At 59.4% G+C, this 17,602-nt stretch overlaps 1 protein-coding gene across 5 annotated transcripts in view; it reads right to left on the bottom strand.

The window, feature by feature from the left end:
• CAD (carbamoyl-phosphate synthetase 2, aspartate transcarbamylase, and dihydroorotase) overlaps positions 1–17,602 on the bottom strand; it is an 83,299-nt gene that overhangs the window by 36,469 nt on the left and 29,228 nt on the right. For 4 of the 5 annotated variants that reach the window (XM_084622774.1, XM_084622773.1, XM_084622775.1 and 1 more), the window contains exon 43: positions 10,490–10,577. In XM_084622774.1, coding sequence (XP_084478900.1) covers positions 10,490–10,577 — 88 coding nt within the window. Of the gene's footprint in view, positions 1–10,489; positions 10,578–15,979; positions 16,979–17,074; positions 17,170–17,602 lie in introns of those variants that run through there. The other variant, XM_084622777.1, reaches the window with a different exon arrangement.

Raw genomic sequence — 17,602 nt, forward strand, 5'->3', positions numbered from 1 at the left:
CGGCCAGGCTCTGGCCCAAACCCTCCTGGAGCTGGGAGGCCACAAGCCCAGGCACGAGAGCAGGAAATGCACAAAGACCCCCCGGCCAGGCACAACAAACTGCCAACCCCAGGTGCTGGGGGAGCATGGCACCAGGCATCACAGCCAACACACCGGCCCCAACTCTCCTCCTGGGAAAGGAAAATATTTGGGAAAACGCAGGACCCCGACCTCGAACCAGGAAACCCCCCGCGAGCCCCGGCCGGGACGGCTGAGCAGCAGACAGGGTGCTGCTGGAAGATCGCGGTCCTAGCCCTGCACTCCGAGCGCATCAGGATCCCTCCTCGCTAACGCCTCAGACATCACGGCCACGGCCCGGTGCAGCCTGTCCCCACTCAGCCTAGTCCCACGCCTACCATCGAAGGGCTGCTCCCTGAGGCCAGCTCCACTGCCCACCTGTGACATTTCTAACAGGCTTTCAGTGCTCCCCCCGGCTGCCCCCATGCGTGGGGCGGCTCCTAGACCCTCCCTGCCCCCCCATTCACTTTGCCACGAGGCCTCCAGAGACCCAGCAGCCAGGCTGGCGGTGTGCAGAGACACTGCCCAGCTGTCCGTCTGTCTGTCTGTCTCTTGGGCCTCACTTGTGCAGTGCCCACAGCGGGTCCCGGGCGCTCCGGTAACACTAATGAGGAGCCCGCCCCAGGGGGCAGCTGCTGCTCTCCCAGGTCTTGTGGTCGGCCCCTGCCCCTTGGCACTCTGAGCCCCGGGCTCCCACTGGCTCCGTGGCCTAGGAGACGGGAGGGAGCCTTTCGCCCCCCAGGATCGCTGCCAATGCAGCCTCAGCAGAGGGCAGTCATACATCTGAAGGCCATAAGGGGCAATTGTGACCGGCCTGCCTGCTCTCCTGCATGGCCCAGGCCAGGGAGCCTCCTGCAGCAGCCCTGGGTCCAGCCCAGCCCTGCTGGCGAGCCAGAGCTGAGCGGGAGGCAGAGCCAGCCAGGCCGGATGTAAAGACCCCAAGTGCTGGAATTACCCCCACGGTGAGACCTCTGCGCCCTCTTTCCAGTCTGGAGTTCTCTAGCTCCGTGCTTCTCGACCCGGGGGGGATGCGCACCCTGGGGGTACCCAGCGCTCGCCAGTGGGTACTTGAACTCCTTTAGATATCGCCATGGTCTTACAACAGGCTGCATAAAAAGCACTAGCCAAGTCAGCACAAACTAACATTTCCTCCAGCCAATGGCTCGTTTCTACTGCTCTATGGACACTAGACACTGACCCGTAAGTACGGGAGTTCTGTTCCAGTTGGTTATTGTTCCGTGGTGACAGTGAGACGTCGGTAATTTGTCAGTAACAGTGTGGCTGAGACACTCCTGGATTTTTATGTCTGATTTTATTAGCAAGTGGTTTGTAAGTGAGGTGAACCTTGGCGTACACGAGACAAACCAGCCTGGGGAGAGGGGCACAGTCGTCTGGAAAGATTGCGAGCCGCTGGCCCTTGTTCTGCCTCTGGCTGCAAGGCCCTCTCCCCACGTAGGTACAAAATCACCCCCTAGCCATCTCCTGGGTAAGCTACCCAGCCTGTGCTTGTCCAGTTCATGCCCGCTGCATCCACACAGACCAGGCCGCTGTGGGAAGAGGGGCACATCACACCTTAGCCTCGAGTCCAGAGATGCCCCCCCACTCCTGCCAGGAGGCGGAAAACCCACTCCAGCTTGGGCATCCAGCAGACCCAACCCCTGCCACACACCCACCTGCTCCAACAAACAGGCAACAGGGCACGGAGCATCCTGCTCACCACACCGGCGGGTCCGTCACTGCTCAGGGAGCTGCCAAGATCTGCACTAAAGCAGGGACTGAGTCTTCTTACGCATGAACAACCAAGCCCCCCATGGCCTCCTGTGTGCCGGGTGGGGAGGAGGGGTTGTCTCAGAGGTTACAGGCCCTGCCTGGTCTGTGCAAGGTCAGCCCACTGAGCTGACCTTGGCAGCAGGGGAGTGCCCGGGGGCAGGAATCTGAACGGCTGTGCTGAATGGGTAAGAAGGGGCAGTCTGGTTCCAAGTCCACTTTCTGGCCCCATCGGCTGTTGCAGAGCCGCAAAGAGACGCCCCCCTGATGCTCCAGGTGGCTTTGGCCAATGGCCTGGTGTCGGCATCTTGCCCCAAGCCCTGCTCCTGTTCCGCGGCACAAAGGGGTTAATCCAGGGTGGCCAGGGAACCCTGCGCCCGGTGCCAGTAACACCCAAGCTTGTCCCAGGCACACAGCCTCACTCTGCTCCCTGCTGGAGGCCCCTGGTGCTCCGAGCCAGCTGCCAGGGTGGGTGCCTGCCCCCCCCCCCAGTGCCAGGCTGCCCCTCCGCTAGCCCACTCGGGGCTCCTGGAGCCTGTCCCTTATCGTCCTCCAGTTCCTCATACTCACTCAAGGTCCCTGCCCCCAGACTTGGCAGGGACTGGGGACCCAGGGCTGCAGCTCTGGGCAGGAGCCTGTTTCTCTGCAGGGGCTGCCCGACTTGACCCCGCTCAGGACAGACCCAGGAGCAGCAGGAGGGCTGGTGAAAGGGGCCAGGGCTGCTCTTCCAGGTGGGCACAGATTCAGAGCCAAGTTGAGGGCACAGCACTGCGTAAAGGGGAGCAGAGAGCTCCAGGGACCAGCCTGGCAGATCTCCGGGTGGGACAGTGCCCAGCCTAGCCAGGCTGTCTTGGGCCTAGCTTGGAACAGTCTTGTGCACGTAGTCTGGGCCACCCAGCCTGCCTCGGGGCCGAGCCCGAGCCTGCCCGGCGCACATCCCTGGGGAGCTGCAGGACAGGAGTGACCCCTGTAGATAGCTGCAGCCCCAGCACAGCAGCTGAGCTCTGAGGAAGGGCAGGGAGAGCAGGCAGTGCCTGGCCTGTACCAGACGGAGCCCGAGACCCCCTTAGATGCCAGAGACCCCTTTAGACACGAGCTCAGCCCTGGAGGGCGCCTCAACCTGAGTGTGTGCTGCCCTCTCCTGGCTGCAGCCCGACAGCTCAGGCCTGGCCTGGGGTGCTTAAGGGAGGAACAGTGGGGTGCTGGGGCTGGCAGGGAGGGGACACCTGTGACTGGCCGAAGCTGCTGCCCACCTCAGCGCCCCGCCCCTGCCACTCAAGCAGGGGTGGGGGGAATGCGAATCCGCCAGGGCACCGAGGCTCATGCCAGAGCCAAACACCCACCAGAAAGTGACTCCCTGCCCTGCTCACTGACACATGCAGCTGGGGGCTCCTCTTTGCGTGGGGCTGCAGCCCCTGCAACCTCCCCACCCCAGAGCATGCCAGGCCCCACTGGGCACGGCCTCCAACCCCCAGCCCAGCGCAGCCTCCGGCAGAGCACTTCCAGCACCCCAGCCCCACGTCTGCACCCACAGCAACACCCCCCCACACAGAGACACCCGCACGCATCCCCACACCAGCAACACACTAACGCACGTGCAGATAAATCTCTGCACTAGGCGTCTTCGCAGAACTTTCATATGACTTTGTATTATGCCTCTTCATATAACCTTGTATTAGTCTTTTCATATATAACCTCTATTTTCATACAACTTTGTATCTAGTCCTTTGATATAGGAACTTGGCATCAAACCCTTATATAGAAACACTGGAATGCGTTACCTAGGGAGGTGGTAGAATCTCCTTCCTTAGAGGTTTTTAAGGTCAGGCTTGACAAAGCCCTGGCTGGGATTATTTAACTGGGAATTGGTCCTGCTTTGAGCAGGGGGTTGGACTAGATGACCTTCTGGGGTCCCTTCCAACCCTGATATTCTATGATTCTATGATAGAAACTTTGTATTCAGGATCCTGACGCAGGGAAGAAAGGTAAGCAGCAGGATACGGACCCTGGACTTCAGGAAAGCAGACTTCGACTCCCTCAGGGAACGGATGGCCAGGATCCCCTGGGGGACTAACTTAAAGGGGAAAGGAGTCCAGGAGAGCTGGCTGTATTTCAAGGAATCCCTGTTGAGGTTACAGGGACAAACCATCCCAATGAGTCGAAAGAATAGTAAATATGGCAGGCGACCAGCTTGGCTTAATGGTGAAATCCTAGCGGATCTTAAACATAAAAAAGAAGCTTACAAGAAGTGTAAGGTTGGACATATGACCAGGGAAGAGTATAAAAATATTGCTCGGGCATGTAGGAATGATATCAGGAGGGCCAAATCGCACCTGGAGTTGCAGCTAGCCAGAGATGTCAAGAGTAACAAGAAGGGTTTCTTCAGGTATGTTGGCAACAAGAAGAAAGCCAAGGAAAGTGTGGGCCCCTTACTGAATGAGGGAGGCAACCTAGTGACAGAGGATGTGGAAAAAGCTAATGTACTCAATGCTTTTTTTGCCTCTGTCTTCACTAACAAGGTCAGCTCCCAGACTGCTGCGATAGGCATCACAACATGGGGAATAGATGGCCAGCCCTCTGTGGAGATAGAGGTGGTTAGGGACTATTTAGAAAAGCTGGACGTGCACAAGTCCATGGGGCCGGACGAGTTGCATCCGAGAGTGCTGAAGGAATTGGCGGCTGTGATTGCAGAGCCATTGGCCATTATCTTTGAAAACTCGTGGCGAACCGGGGAAGTCCCGGATGACTGGAAAAAGGCTAATGTAGTGCCAGTCTTTAAAAAAGGGAAGAAGGAGGATCCTGGGAACTACAGGCCAGTCAGCCTCACCTCAGTCCCTGGAAAAATCATGGAGCAGGTCCTCAAAGAATCAATCCTGATGCACTTGCATGAGAGGAAAGTGATCAGGAACAGCCAGCATGGATTCACCAAGGGAAGGTCATGCCTGACTAATCTAATCGCCTTTTATGATGAGATTACTGGTTCTGTGGATGAAGGGAAAGCAGTGGATGTATTGTTTCTTGACTTTAGCAAAGCTTTTGACACGGTCTCCCATAGTATTCTTGTCAGCACGTTAAGGAAGTATGGGCTGGATGAATGCACTATAAGGTGGGTAGAAAGCTGGCTAGATTGTCGGGCTCAACGGGTAGTGATCAATGGCTCCATGTCTAGTTGGCAGCCGGTATCAAGTGGAGTGCCCCAAGGGTCAGTCCTGGGGCCGGTTTTGTTCAATATCTTCATAAATGATCTGGAGGATGGTGTGGATTGCACTCTCAGCAAATTTGCGGATGATACTAAACTGGGAGGAGTGGTAGATACGCTGGAGGGCACGGATAGGATACAGAGGGACCTAGACAAATTGGAGGATTGGGCCAAAAGAAATCTGATGAGGTTCAATAAGGATAAGTGCAGGGTCCTGCACTTAGGACGGAAGAACCCAATGCACAGCTACAGACTAGGGACCGAATGGCTAGGCAGCAGTTCTGCGGAAAAGGACCTAGGGGTGACAGTGGACGAGAAGCTGGATATGAGTCAGCAGTGTGCCCTTGTTGCCAAGAAGGCCAATGGCATTTTGGGATGTATAAGTAGGGGCATAGCGAGCAGATCGAGGGACGTGATCGTTCCCCTCTATTCGACATTGGTGAGGCCTCATCTGGAGTACTGTGTCCAGTTTTGGGCCCCACACTACAAGAAGGATGTGGATAAATTGGAGAGAGTCCAGTGGAGGGCAACAAAAATGATTAGGGGTCTAGAACACATGACTTATGAGGAGAGGCTGAGGGAGCTGGGATTGTTTAGCCTGCAGAAGAGAAGAATGAGGGGGGATTTGATAGCTGCTTTCAACTACCTGAGAGGTGGTTCCACAGAGAATGGTTCTAGACTATTCTCAGTGGTAGAAGAGGACAGGACAAGGAGTAATGGTCTCAAGTTGCAGTAGGGGAGGTTTAGATTGGATATTAGGAAAAACTTTTTCACTAAGAGGGTGGTGAAACATTGGAATGTGTTACCTAGGGAGGTGGTAGAATCTCCTTCCTTAGAGGTTTTTAAGGTCAGGCTTGACAAAGCCCTGGCTGGGATGATTTAACTGGGAATTGGTCCTGCTTCGAGCAGGGGGTTGGACTAGATGACCTTCAGGGGTCCCTTCCAACCCTGATATTCTATGATTCTATGATTCTATTGAGCCTTGGTATAATGTGATAGCCCTAAGGATAGCTGAATTAGAAGAAACGTCTTTTTGCTAGGAGTAGAATAAGATCTCCCCCCTTTTAATCCATTGCCCTGTTGAATGAAGGAGGTGTGAATGAGGAAGGCGTGGAAGGCAGCACCTCCAGACCACTGCAACAGGTGGAGAGGGGATGGGAGCCGGACCCCAAAACAATGAAACTTGTCAAGCGGGCTCGCTAAAGTTCAGACGCATCGACGGCCTTGGGGGTGAGACGCGAGCACCTTCTCTTGAAAACACCCTCTTTGAAAATAAACGTGGCGGCATGAAGACAACACCCAGAAGGAGGCGCCACAGCTGACCAGCTGACACACACTCAGATTTTGAATCTGGGCTAGATCTGCATGGGAGGGAAGCGGCTATAAATGTGAGCTGTCCTGCAGGGGCCCCGGGTCTCGTCTTCTCAACATCGGAGCATCGACCCAGATCGGCAGAAGCCCGGCTCCACCCCTCCCGCGTCCAACTCACCTGGCCAGTGAAGTTAAGGGGAGCAACTAGTTGGTACCAGTAACAAGCAGAGCGTGCTTCTGTGTGGGCGCAGGAGTGTGATATCGGCCATGTGCCTACGGCACAGTGTTGATTGATGCATCGGTCACCAATAAATGCGGCGCTTGGCCTTATTCCCCCGAAAAGAGCCTGTGCAGGACTTTAAGTAGAACACACACACGCACACGCACAGAGACACACACGCACACACACACATGCACAGAGACACGCGCACACACACGTCTCCACCCAGTCACACGCACACACACACGCGCGCACAGAGACACACACGCACACACACAGAGACACACACATCTCCACCCAAAGTCACACACGCACACACACAGAGACACACACGCACACACACACAGAGACGCGCACACACACACACAGACACACGCGCACACACGTCTCCACCCAGTCACACACACGCACACGCGCACACACACACAGAGACACACGCACACACACACAGAGACGCGCACACACACACACAGAGACGCGCACACACGTCTCCACCCAGTCACGCACACGCGCACACACACACAGAGACACACACGCACACACACACAGAGACGCGCACACACACACACAGACACGCACACACACGTCTCCACCCAGTCACACACACGCACACGCGCACACACACACACAGAGACACACGCACACACACGTCCACCCAAAGTCACACACACACACGCACAGAGACACACGCACACACACGTCCACCCAAAGTCACACACACACACACACGCACACACACGTCTCCACCCAAAGTCACACACACACACACAGACACGCGAACACACAAGTCTCCATCCAAAGTCACACACGCACAGAGACACGCACACACACGCACACGCACAGAGACACGCGCACACACACGTGCAAACACAGACACACGCACACACAGAGACACACGCACACACACACGTGCAAACACGGACACACGCACGCACAGAGACACTCGCACCCCACCCCACCCACCGCAAGACGCGCACACACACAGACAGATGCACACGCAAACATCCCCACCCACACAGCCACAAGCTCCACCCACTTCCCCACAGAGCAGCTGCATGGGAAGGGGACACCCCTGCCCTGAAGCCAGGCTCCTTCTCAGGGCTCACCCGCCCCATAGCCCCTGACCAGCGCATTCTGCTCTGGGGCAGCGGGAGCCTTTGCCTCCTACCTACATGGGAGAGAACTGGATGGGCTCCAACGGGTACGGGTGATGCCAGCCTCCCCCGCTGTCCTGTCTGCCACCAGCGGGCAGTGCCAGGGGCCCCAGAGGGAATGAACAGAACAGGGAATCATCAAGTGATCCACCCCCTGTCGTCCATTCCCAGCTTCCGGCAAACAGAGGCTAGGGACACCATCCCTGCCCAGTCATGATTTTATAGACCTCTATCATATCCCCCCTTAGTCGTCTCTTTTCCAAACTGAAAAGTCCCAGTCTTATTAATCTCTCCTCATATGGAAGCTGCTCCAAACCCCTAATAATTTTTGTTGCCCTTTTCTGAACCTTTTCCAAATCCAAAATATTTTTTTTGAGATGGGGTGACCACATCTGCACGCAGTATTCAAGATGTGGACATCCCATGGATTTATATAGAGGCAATATGATATTTTCTGTCTTCTTATCTATCTCTTTCTTAACAATTCCCAACGTTCTGTTTGCTTTTTTGACTGCTGCTGCACATCGAGTGGATGTTTTCAGAGAACTATCTACAGTGACTCCAAGATCTCTTTCTTGAGTGGTAACAGCTAATTTAGACCCCATCATTGTATACGTATAGCTGGGATTATATTTCCCACTGTGCATTACTCTGCATTTATCAACATTGAATTTCACCTGCCATTTTGTAGCCCAGTTACCCAGTTTTGTGAGATCCTTTTGTAGCTCTTCGCAGTCTGCCTGGGACTTAACTATCTTGAGTAGTTTTGTATCATCTGCAAATTTTGCCACCTCACTGTTTACCCCTTTTTCCAGATCATCTATGAATAGGTTGAATAGGACTGGGCCCAGAACAGACCCCTGGGGGACACCACTATTTACCTCTCTCCATTCTGAAAACTGACCATTTATTCCTACCCTTTGTTTCTGGTCTTTTAACCAGTTACCAATCCATGAGAGGACCTTCCCTCTTATCCCATGACTCCTTACTTTGCTTAAGGGCCTTTGGTGAAGGACCTTGTCAAAGGCTTTCTGGAAATCTAAGAACACTATATCCACTGGATCCCCCTTGTCCACATGCTCCCTCAAAGAATTCTAGCAGATTGGTGAGGCATGATTTCCCTTCACAAAAACCATGTTGACTCTTCCCCAACATATCATGTTCATCTATATGTCTGACAATTCTGTTCTTTACTATAGTTTCAACCAGCTTGCCCAGCAGTTAAGTCTGGCTTACCGGCCTGTAACTGCCTCTGGAGCCCTTAAACTGAACAGTCCTGGTCTTTTTAATCTCTCCTCATATGGAAGCTGTTCCATCCCCCTAATCATTTTTGTTGCCTCTCTCTTTGTTTTTCCAATTCTAATGTATCGTTTTTGAGATGGGGCGACCAGAACTGCCCGCAGATTTCTAGAGTGACATTATGTTATTCATTGTCTTATTATCTATCCCTTTCCAACAGTTCCTAACATTGTTCTCTTTTTTGACTGCCGCTGCATACTGAGTGGATATTTTCAGAGAATTATCCACAAGGACTCCAAGTAAGCCTGTAATTGCCAGGATCGCCTCTGATAATAGCTCATCTTAATTAATTAGCCTCTTACAGTTTATTGGCAACTTCCACCTTCTCTGTATGAATATATATATCTTCTTACTCTATGTTCCATTCTATGCATCCGATGAAGTGAGCTGTAGCTCACGAAAGCTTATTCTCAAATAAATTGGTTAGTCTCTAAGGTGCCACAAGTCCTCCTGTTCTTTTTGCGGATACAGACTAACACGGCTGCTCCTCTGAAACCTTTTTAAAAATTGGCATCACATTAGCTCTCAGTCATCTGGTCCAGAGGCTGATTTAAGCGATAGGACACCTCAGCTGGCAGTTCTGCAATTTCATATTTGAGTTCCTTCAGAACCCTTGGGTGATACCTTCTGGTCCTGGGGACGTATTGCTGTGTAATTTATCAATTTGTTCCCAGACCTCCTCTGCTAACACCACAGTCTGGGACAGTTCCTCAGATTTGTCATGTAAACAGACTGGCTCAGGTGTGGGGATCCTTAGGGAGGGTGGGGGGCCCAGCACCTGCAGGAGGCTTGTGAGCCTACTGAAAGGGTCCCTGAGCCCCCCACCCTCCCCAACACAGCCCAGCAGTCACCGCTGAAGCTGCAGTCAGGGCTGGGCTGGGTGAGTGACAGACGCACACAGGACAGACACGTGTGTGAGCCATGCATACCTGCAGCCCCTCCCGGGGCTGGCTCACATGTCAGACTTGGAACTAGCACCTTCCCCAGCAACCCAAGCAGAGGGGAGGCATGGGGGGAAGGCCCTGGCTCACTTACTGGCGAGGGGACGACCCAAATGGCTGCTCCTAGCCATCCACCAGCTTTGCTCTCGGCCCCGAAGCAGCAACTCTGCACGTTCAGCCAGGTCCTGGTAATACCAGGGCATCAAGGGTAAGGAGCTGGGCCAGCCCAGCCTAGGTAGGCCTCTTGCCTGCCCGTGCCCCTGGCTACAGCCAGCTGCCCAGCAGCGGCACTCAGCCTGTCCCCCTGCCCACCTCTCAAGCCCCTGGGGCGCAGCATTCTCTGTCCCCAGACCTGAGCGCAGACAGCTGCTAGAAGGGTCCCAGTTCCGGAGCATGAGACCCAGCTCACTCCACGCACCTTTGCCTCACTCCACCCTGCAGTTCCTGGGCCTGGGGCCTGCCCCGTGCTCAGCCTCATAGCAACTCTCCTCCAAGAAAGCCCCAGACAGAGCCACTCGAAGGAACAGCCAGAGGCTCTTACCAGCTGTGAGGATCTGCACCTTCCAGGGGTGCTGGGCCATGAGCCGCTGGTACGACCTCCACAGCGCTGCCATCCTGCCTGCAGCCAGCTGGATAAGAGAAGACAGAGGTAAGTCACACTGCCCTGTTCCCCCTCCTCGCCCAGCAGTCCCCTCTGCAGTCTTCCCAGTGGCCGGCATGGCAAGTGAGAGACTGTGTCTGTTTAACGGTGGCACAGACTCCTGGGGCAGGAAGTGGAGGAGAATCAGCCCCCCGCCAGTGTGAGAGCGCCTAGGGCAGGGCCCACATGTACACCAGGTCAGGCTTCAGTCCTGTGTCCTCCTGTAGGCCAGTGCTCACAGCACCACGCTGGGCACAGGTGGGTAACTGCCCCAGGACACACTCATCTCCAGCACCACCTGCTCCCCCAGCCCAGTGCCAAGCAGGCCCAAACCAAGGGTGGAGAGCAGAGATATCCATGCCAAGGTGCCAGGTCACACACTTGGGGACTAACAACCAGAATCCCTGCTCTAAGCTGCGGACGTCTCCCTTGGAAGCAAGGGAGGAGGAAAGACCCGGGTGTAGGGGTCGATCACAGGGGGACTATGAGCCGCCAGCGTGATGCGGCCGTGAAAAAGGCTAACACAGTCCTAGGGTGCATCAGGCGAGGGATTTCCCGGAGAGACGGGCAGAGTTAGTATCACTCTACCAGGCACTGGTGAGCCCTCAGCGGAGCACTGTGGGCAGGGCTGCTCTGCCACGGGGAAGGACGATGAATTCAGACTGGAAGAGGTGCAGAGAAGGGCGACGAGGCTGATCGGAGGAATGGAGAACCTGCCTTACGGGAGGAGACTCAACGAGCCCGGCTTGTTTAGCCTGACCAGACGCAGGCCGAGGGGAGATGGGATTGCTCTCTCCAAATCCACCCCAGGGATCAACACCAGGCTGGGGGAGGGGTTATTGAAGCAAAGTGCCCAGGTGGGCACAGGAACACACGGCTAGAGACTAGCCATCAGCACGTTCAGACTTGCAATTAGATGGAGGTTTCTCACCACCAGAGGAGTGAAGTTCTGGAGCAGCCGCCCAAGGGGAGCAGTGGGGGCAAAACCCCGAACTGGCTTCCAGCCTCAGCGTGATCAGTTTATGGAGGGGGTGGTATGATGGGGCTGCCTGCGATGGCATGGAGCTGATCTGCGACCGCTAGCAGCAAATCTCCCCAACGGCCGGTGATGGGGCACTGGGGGGGAAGGGCTCTGAGTTGCTGCAGAGAATTCTTTCCCAGGTGTCTGGCTAGTGGGTCTCACCCACGTGCCCAGGGTCTAACTGATCCCTGGATTTAGGGCGGGGAAGGAATTTTCCCCGGGTCAGCTTGGCAGGGACCCTGGGGGGGTCTCGCCTCCCTCTGCAGCCTGGGACCCTGGTCACTCACTGGTTTGAACTATTGTGAATGGTGGCGTCTCTGTCACGTGAAGTCTTTAAATCCTGATTTGAGGACGTCAGTGACTCAGCCAGAGGCTCTGGGTGTACCACAGGGGAGGGGGGTGAGGTTCTGTGGCCTGCCATATGCAGGAGGTCAGGCTAGATGATCACAACTGGCCTGTCTGGCCCTAAAGTCTCTGAGTCCAAGAGCTGTGGCTGCAGGCAACAAATCCACCCAGCAAGGCACTTGCCCAGGCTGGCTGCCCTGGCTGCTGGGGACCCTCTAGCAGAGATTTAATGAGAGCCGAAATGCTCTTCGCTGGTCTCTCCTCACTCCCCTCCCGGCCTGCATGCCCCAGTGCTGGGGGCTGGTCAGGGGCGGGAGAAGCCAGGGAAGAGGATTTTCTTTTCAAGCTCTTAATGGGAAAGTGTCCAGGTGACTGGCCTTAAACTGCACCCCCTGCCTGAAGCTCGTTACATGGGCCCAGCACAGACACCTCTCACCCCCGGATGAAGGGCTGGCCCTAGGCGGTGTGGGGTTGCCAGACTTCACCTGGTCTCTCCTCTCTGAGAGCGCCAGCGCCTACCAGGAAGAGGCCAGGCCCCTCGTGCCTGGCGCATGCTGAGCCCAGTGCTGGGCCCCCTGGCGCTCTGGGGCAGGTGCTGCCCCATCTCCTGCACAGACACACCCAGCGCCCCGGCCCGCTGTCACTGGCCGAGGACACCCTACGAGGGAAGCGGGGCCACTGAGAGGAGGCACTTTCTGAGCTGTCCCGGTCTCTGGGCAGCTACGGGACCCCAGGGAGGGGTGCAGACTCGGGGCGTTGGGGCCAGTCCTGCTCCCCGGCGCTGGGGTGCTGCGCTCAGCTCCCAGGACCTCATTCCCAGCTGGACCCCCCAGCTCACGGAAAGCTCGGAGACCAGCCCCCCTGGAGTGCCACCCCCAAGCTGTGACAGCCCCCCCACGTGACCTGAACCCACCCCCCCAGCTGTGACAGCTCCCCCATGACCTGACACCACCCCCTACTGCCCCCTGTGACTTGACCCCACCCCCCCGCTGTGACAGCCCCCATGTGACCTGACCCCACCCCCTACTGCCCCATGACCTGACCCCCCACTGTCCCCTGTGACCCCACCCCCCAGCTGTGACAGCCCCCCATGTGACCTGACCCGTGACCCGACCCCCGGCTGTGACAGCCCCCCCCCCCCGTGACCTGACCCCCCACACATGACCTGACCCTCACGTGACCTGACCCCACCCCCTACTGCCTCATGTGACCTGACCCTCCCACGTGACCTGACCCCACCCCCCAGCTGTGACAGCCCCGTGACCTGACACCACCCCCTACTGCCCCCTGTGACTTGACCCCACCCCCCAGCTGTGACAGCCCCCATGTGACCTGACCCCCCAGCTGACAGCCCCCAGTGACCTGACTCCCACATGACCTGACCCCACCCCCCAGCTGTGACAGCCCCCAGTGACCTGACCCCACCCCCTACTGCCCCATGACCTGACCCCCCACTGCCCCCTGTGACCCCACCCCCCAGCTGTGACAGCCCCCCATGTGACCTGACCCGTGACCCGACCCCCGGCTGTGACAGCCCCCCCCCCCGTGACCTGACCCCCCACTGCCCCCTGTGACCCCACCCCCCCGCTGTGACAGCCCCCATGTGACCTGACCCGTGACCCGACCCCCGGCTGTGACAGCCCCCCCCCCGTGACCTGACCCCCCACTGCCCCCTGTGACCCCACCCCCCAGCTGTGACAGCCCCCCATGTGACCTGACCCGTGACCCGACCCCCGGCTGTGACAGCCCCCCCCCGTGACCTGACCCCACCCCCTACTGCCTCATGTGACCTGACCCCCCACTGCCCCCTGTGACCCCCCCCTCCAGATGTGACTGACCCCCCCCACGTGACCTGACCCCACCCCCCCAGCTGTGCCTGCGCCCCACGTGACCCGCCCCGCTGACACCCCCGGGGGCCGGGTCCCCTGGTGAGAATAACGCCCGGTGACGTCATTAACACCGCCCATCCCCCCGTACCTGTGCCGCCGCCTCCAGCCCGCCCCTCCGCAGCCTATTGGCGCAGCGGGAAGCGACGTCCACGCACACTTCCGGTTACTCGGGCCCAAGAGCCCGATGACTTCCGGTCACATGCACAAGTGGGCGGGCCTCATACGTCACGTGACACGCAGGGACCGGCCCCCCCGCACACGGGGCTGAGCGGAGCCCCGCCCCCACCTGCCGGGGGCGCGCGACCCTCTGACGCTCCCGCCCCGCCGGGCTCCGGATCTGGCCGCGGGGCGGGACCCCGGGGGGGGCGGGGCTGGCCCCCCCGGCAACGTCACCCCCCCGGGGGGCCCCCCGCCGGCCCCGCCCCCGCCCCCGCCGCCCAGAGCCCTGCGGGGCCGGGAGCCGCCCTGGGAGAGGGCGGGCAGCGAGCTCCGGGGGCGGGGGGGGTCGCGGGGCAGAAACAGGCCGGGGGGGGATTGCAGGGCAGGAGAGGGCAGGAGCAGGCCGGGGAGGTTAGGGGGTTTGCAGGGGGGGTTGGGGGGGTTTGCAGGGCAGGAGCAGGCCGGGGAGGTTGGGGGGGTATGCAGGGGGGGTTGGGGGGGTTTGCAGGGCAGGAGCAGGCCGGGGAGGTTGGGGGGTTTGCAGGGCAGGAGCAGGCCGGGGAGGTTAAGGGGGTTTGCAGGGGGGGTTGGGGGGGTTTGCAGGGCAGGAGCAGGCCGGGGGGGTTGGGGGGGGATTGCAGGGCAGGAGCAGGCCGGGGGGGTTGGGGGGGGGATTGCAGGGCAGGAGCAGGCAGGGGGGGTTGGGGGGGGATTGCAGGGCAGGAGCAGGCCGGGGAGGTTGGGGGGGGGGGGATTGCAGGGCAGGAGCAGGCAGGGGGGGTTGGGGGGGGATTGCAGGGCAGGAGCAGGCCGGGGAGGTTGGGGGGGGGGATTGCAGGGCAGGAGCAGGCCAGGGAGGTTAGGGGGTTTGCAGGGGGGGTTGGGGGGGATTGCAGGGCAGGAGCAGGCCGGGGAGGTTGGGGGGGGATTGCAGGGCAGGAGCAGGCCGGGGGGGTTGGGGGGGGGATTGCAGGGCAGGAGCAGGCAGGGGGGGTTGGGGGGGGATTGCAGGGCAGGAGCAGGCCGGGGAGGTTGGGGGGGGGGATTGCAGGGCAGGAGCAGGCAGGGGGGGTTGGGGGGGGATTGCAGGGCAGGAGCAGGCCGGGGAGGTTGGGGGGGGGGGATTGCAGGGCAGGAGCAGGCCAGGGGGGGTTGGGGGGTTTGCAGGGCAGGAGCAGGCCGGGGAGGTTAGGGGGTTTGCAGGGGGGGTTGGGGGGGGATTGCAGGGCAGGAGCAGGCCGGGGAGGTTAGGGGGTTTGCAGGGGGGGTTGGGGGGGTTTGCAGGGCAGGAGCAGGCCGGGGAGGTTAGGGGGTTTGCAGGGGGGGTTGGGGGGGTTTGCAGGGCAGGAGCAGGCCGGGGAGGTTAGGGGGTTTGCAGGGGGGGGGGATTGCAGGGCAGGAGCAGGCTGGGGAGGTTAGGGGGTTTGTGGGGGGGGGGTTTTTGCAGGGCAGGGGCAGGTGGGGGGGTTGCAGGGTAGGAGCAGGCCGGGGTTGTGGAAAGTTACAGGGCAAGAGCAGAGGTAGGCGAGGATCACTGGCGGGAGCTACCAGCACCCAAGCCTCACTGCTCGACTGGCACGGGGCCTGGGACTCCTGCACTCTGGGTTCAGAGACGTTGCTCGGGGGCTGCCCTGGCCCCCTGTGGTACTGCTGGGCTTGGGGGCCCCGTGGTGGATGTAACCCCATGTCACCGCACCCTGCCCCTTCACCCCGGTGCTTTTCTCCATCCATCCCTCTGTGAATAAATATTTCCCTGGCCCCTGCCCCTTGTACGCCACAGGGGGGTGCATTCACCCCAGGGCCTTTTCTTGGCCAGAGCCAGCTGCCTCGCGAGCAGCCACGAGGTTACCCACAGCACTCCTGGCGTCGTGCTCAGCCCACGCGCAGCAGGCTCCAGGCGCAGGAACACGACTGAGGGGGCAGCGGTCGAGCACCGCCCCACAGCGGCCGCTCTGGACAGACGACACGGGCCAAGGGTGCATCCAGGTCAGTTTATTCAAACCGAGGAAAGCCGGTCAGTTCACAGTGACGTGTGTAGAGAAGTCGCTCTACAGGTGCCCCTCGCCCCCTTGCTATGGGGCCAGCAGTGCCCAGGGCGGAACAGGCTCTGCCCCTGCACTGTGCTTGAGGGCAGAGTCACAGCATTGGGGGGGACTAAACTCCTGCTAAAGAGGCTGGGGCTGCTCGGCAAGTGGAGGAAAGGGGGAGGGAGACAGACCTGGAGAAAAGAGCTCCCCCCCCTTCTCCATGACCCCTCTGACTGGCGAGCCACAGCCTTGGGGGCTGAAGCAGGAGGGGCAGAGGAGGCCGAAAGGGGCCCGGGGCAGCTGGAGCCAGAGGGCACGCCCCTGCTGGGAAGGGAGATGATCCCAGGCCGGGCTAGGAACCGTCACAATGAACCGTGGCCGAGGAGGGCTAGGGAGCAGCCGTCGCCGGAGACCCTGTGGGGAGCCAGCCCCAGCCCCCACGACAGGTACCAGGCAAGCCAGCAGGCGCCACCCCAACCCAGATACCAAGGAGCTTGCGAGCCCCAGAGTCTGGGAAGGGGATGGGGCGCCCCTGAGGTTTTAATGCCCCAGGGCAGTACACCCCACACCACTCCCTCCCCACAGCACATGCAGGCTGATCTGCCCCCTGGAATGATACAAGTATGACCTGTTCTGAGCCTCAGCCAGCCAGCTGGCACGCTGCTGCCCCTGCCCAGCCCCAGCTGCCCTGGCAAGCAGTGGGTCAGCAGGAGGCCTTGCTCAGTGCAGGCCCTGCTGCCCGGGGAGGGGGGAGAGGAGCTGGGTCCGTCCGTGAGTCCGTCCATCGCTGACCAGGTCTGGAGCACTGGGGTTCCTGCCGCAGCTGCACTGCCCAGGCTGGGGGCTCTAGTATCTACCCAGCACCGTGGCCAGCAGAGCCATCCGGATGTACATGCCGTTCTCAGCCTGGCGGAAATATGCTGCTCGGGGGTCCGAGTCCACCTCCACACTAGGGAGCAAGGGGAGAGTCACTGCTAGGCGCTTGGAAGCCCCCGCTGGGGTGAAGGGACCCTGGAGTCACAACCCCCAGCCCAGAGCCCCTCACCTGATCTCATTGACGCGAGGCAGCGGGTGCATGACCACCATCCTCTTCTTGGCTCTGGTCATAATGTGCGGGGTGAGGATAAACTGCCCGAAGCACTGGCCGGGGGGAGAGGCTGTTAGCACCCCAAGGATGGGCAGGACCATGGGCATCACTGCTCCTGCCTGGCATAGCCACCCTACCACACCCAGGGCCTTGCCACCTCACTCCCCCCACCTAGTTGCCCTCCTGGGGTCCAGATGCCTGGCCACCCCCCACCCCCTGGGACTCCCCACCTGGTCACCCTACTGCCCCTGTTCTCAGCCTGGTGGAAATATGCTTGCACCCCACCCAGTCACCCCCCCCACCCCACAACCTGTTCACCCCACACCCTGCCCTGCCACCCCTGGGGCCTGGTCACCCTCAGGGCACTGTTACATTGCTCCACACGTTGCAATCCCCTGGACAGCAGTGAAGGGGGCCTAGAGACACAGCAAGGCTCCTGCAGCCAAGCCCCCCGCCCCCCCACGCCCCTAAACCTCGAGGCCTTGC

The sequence above is a fragment of the Lepidochelys olivacea genome, assembly GCF_965140295.1.
Source record: "Lepidochelys olivacea isolate rLepOli2 genome assembly, chromosome: 3".
NCBI classification, from domain to species: Eukaryota; Metazoa; Chordata; order Testudines; family Cheloniidae; genus Lepidochelys; species Lepidochelys olivacea.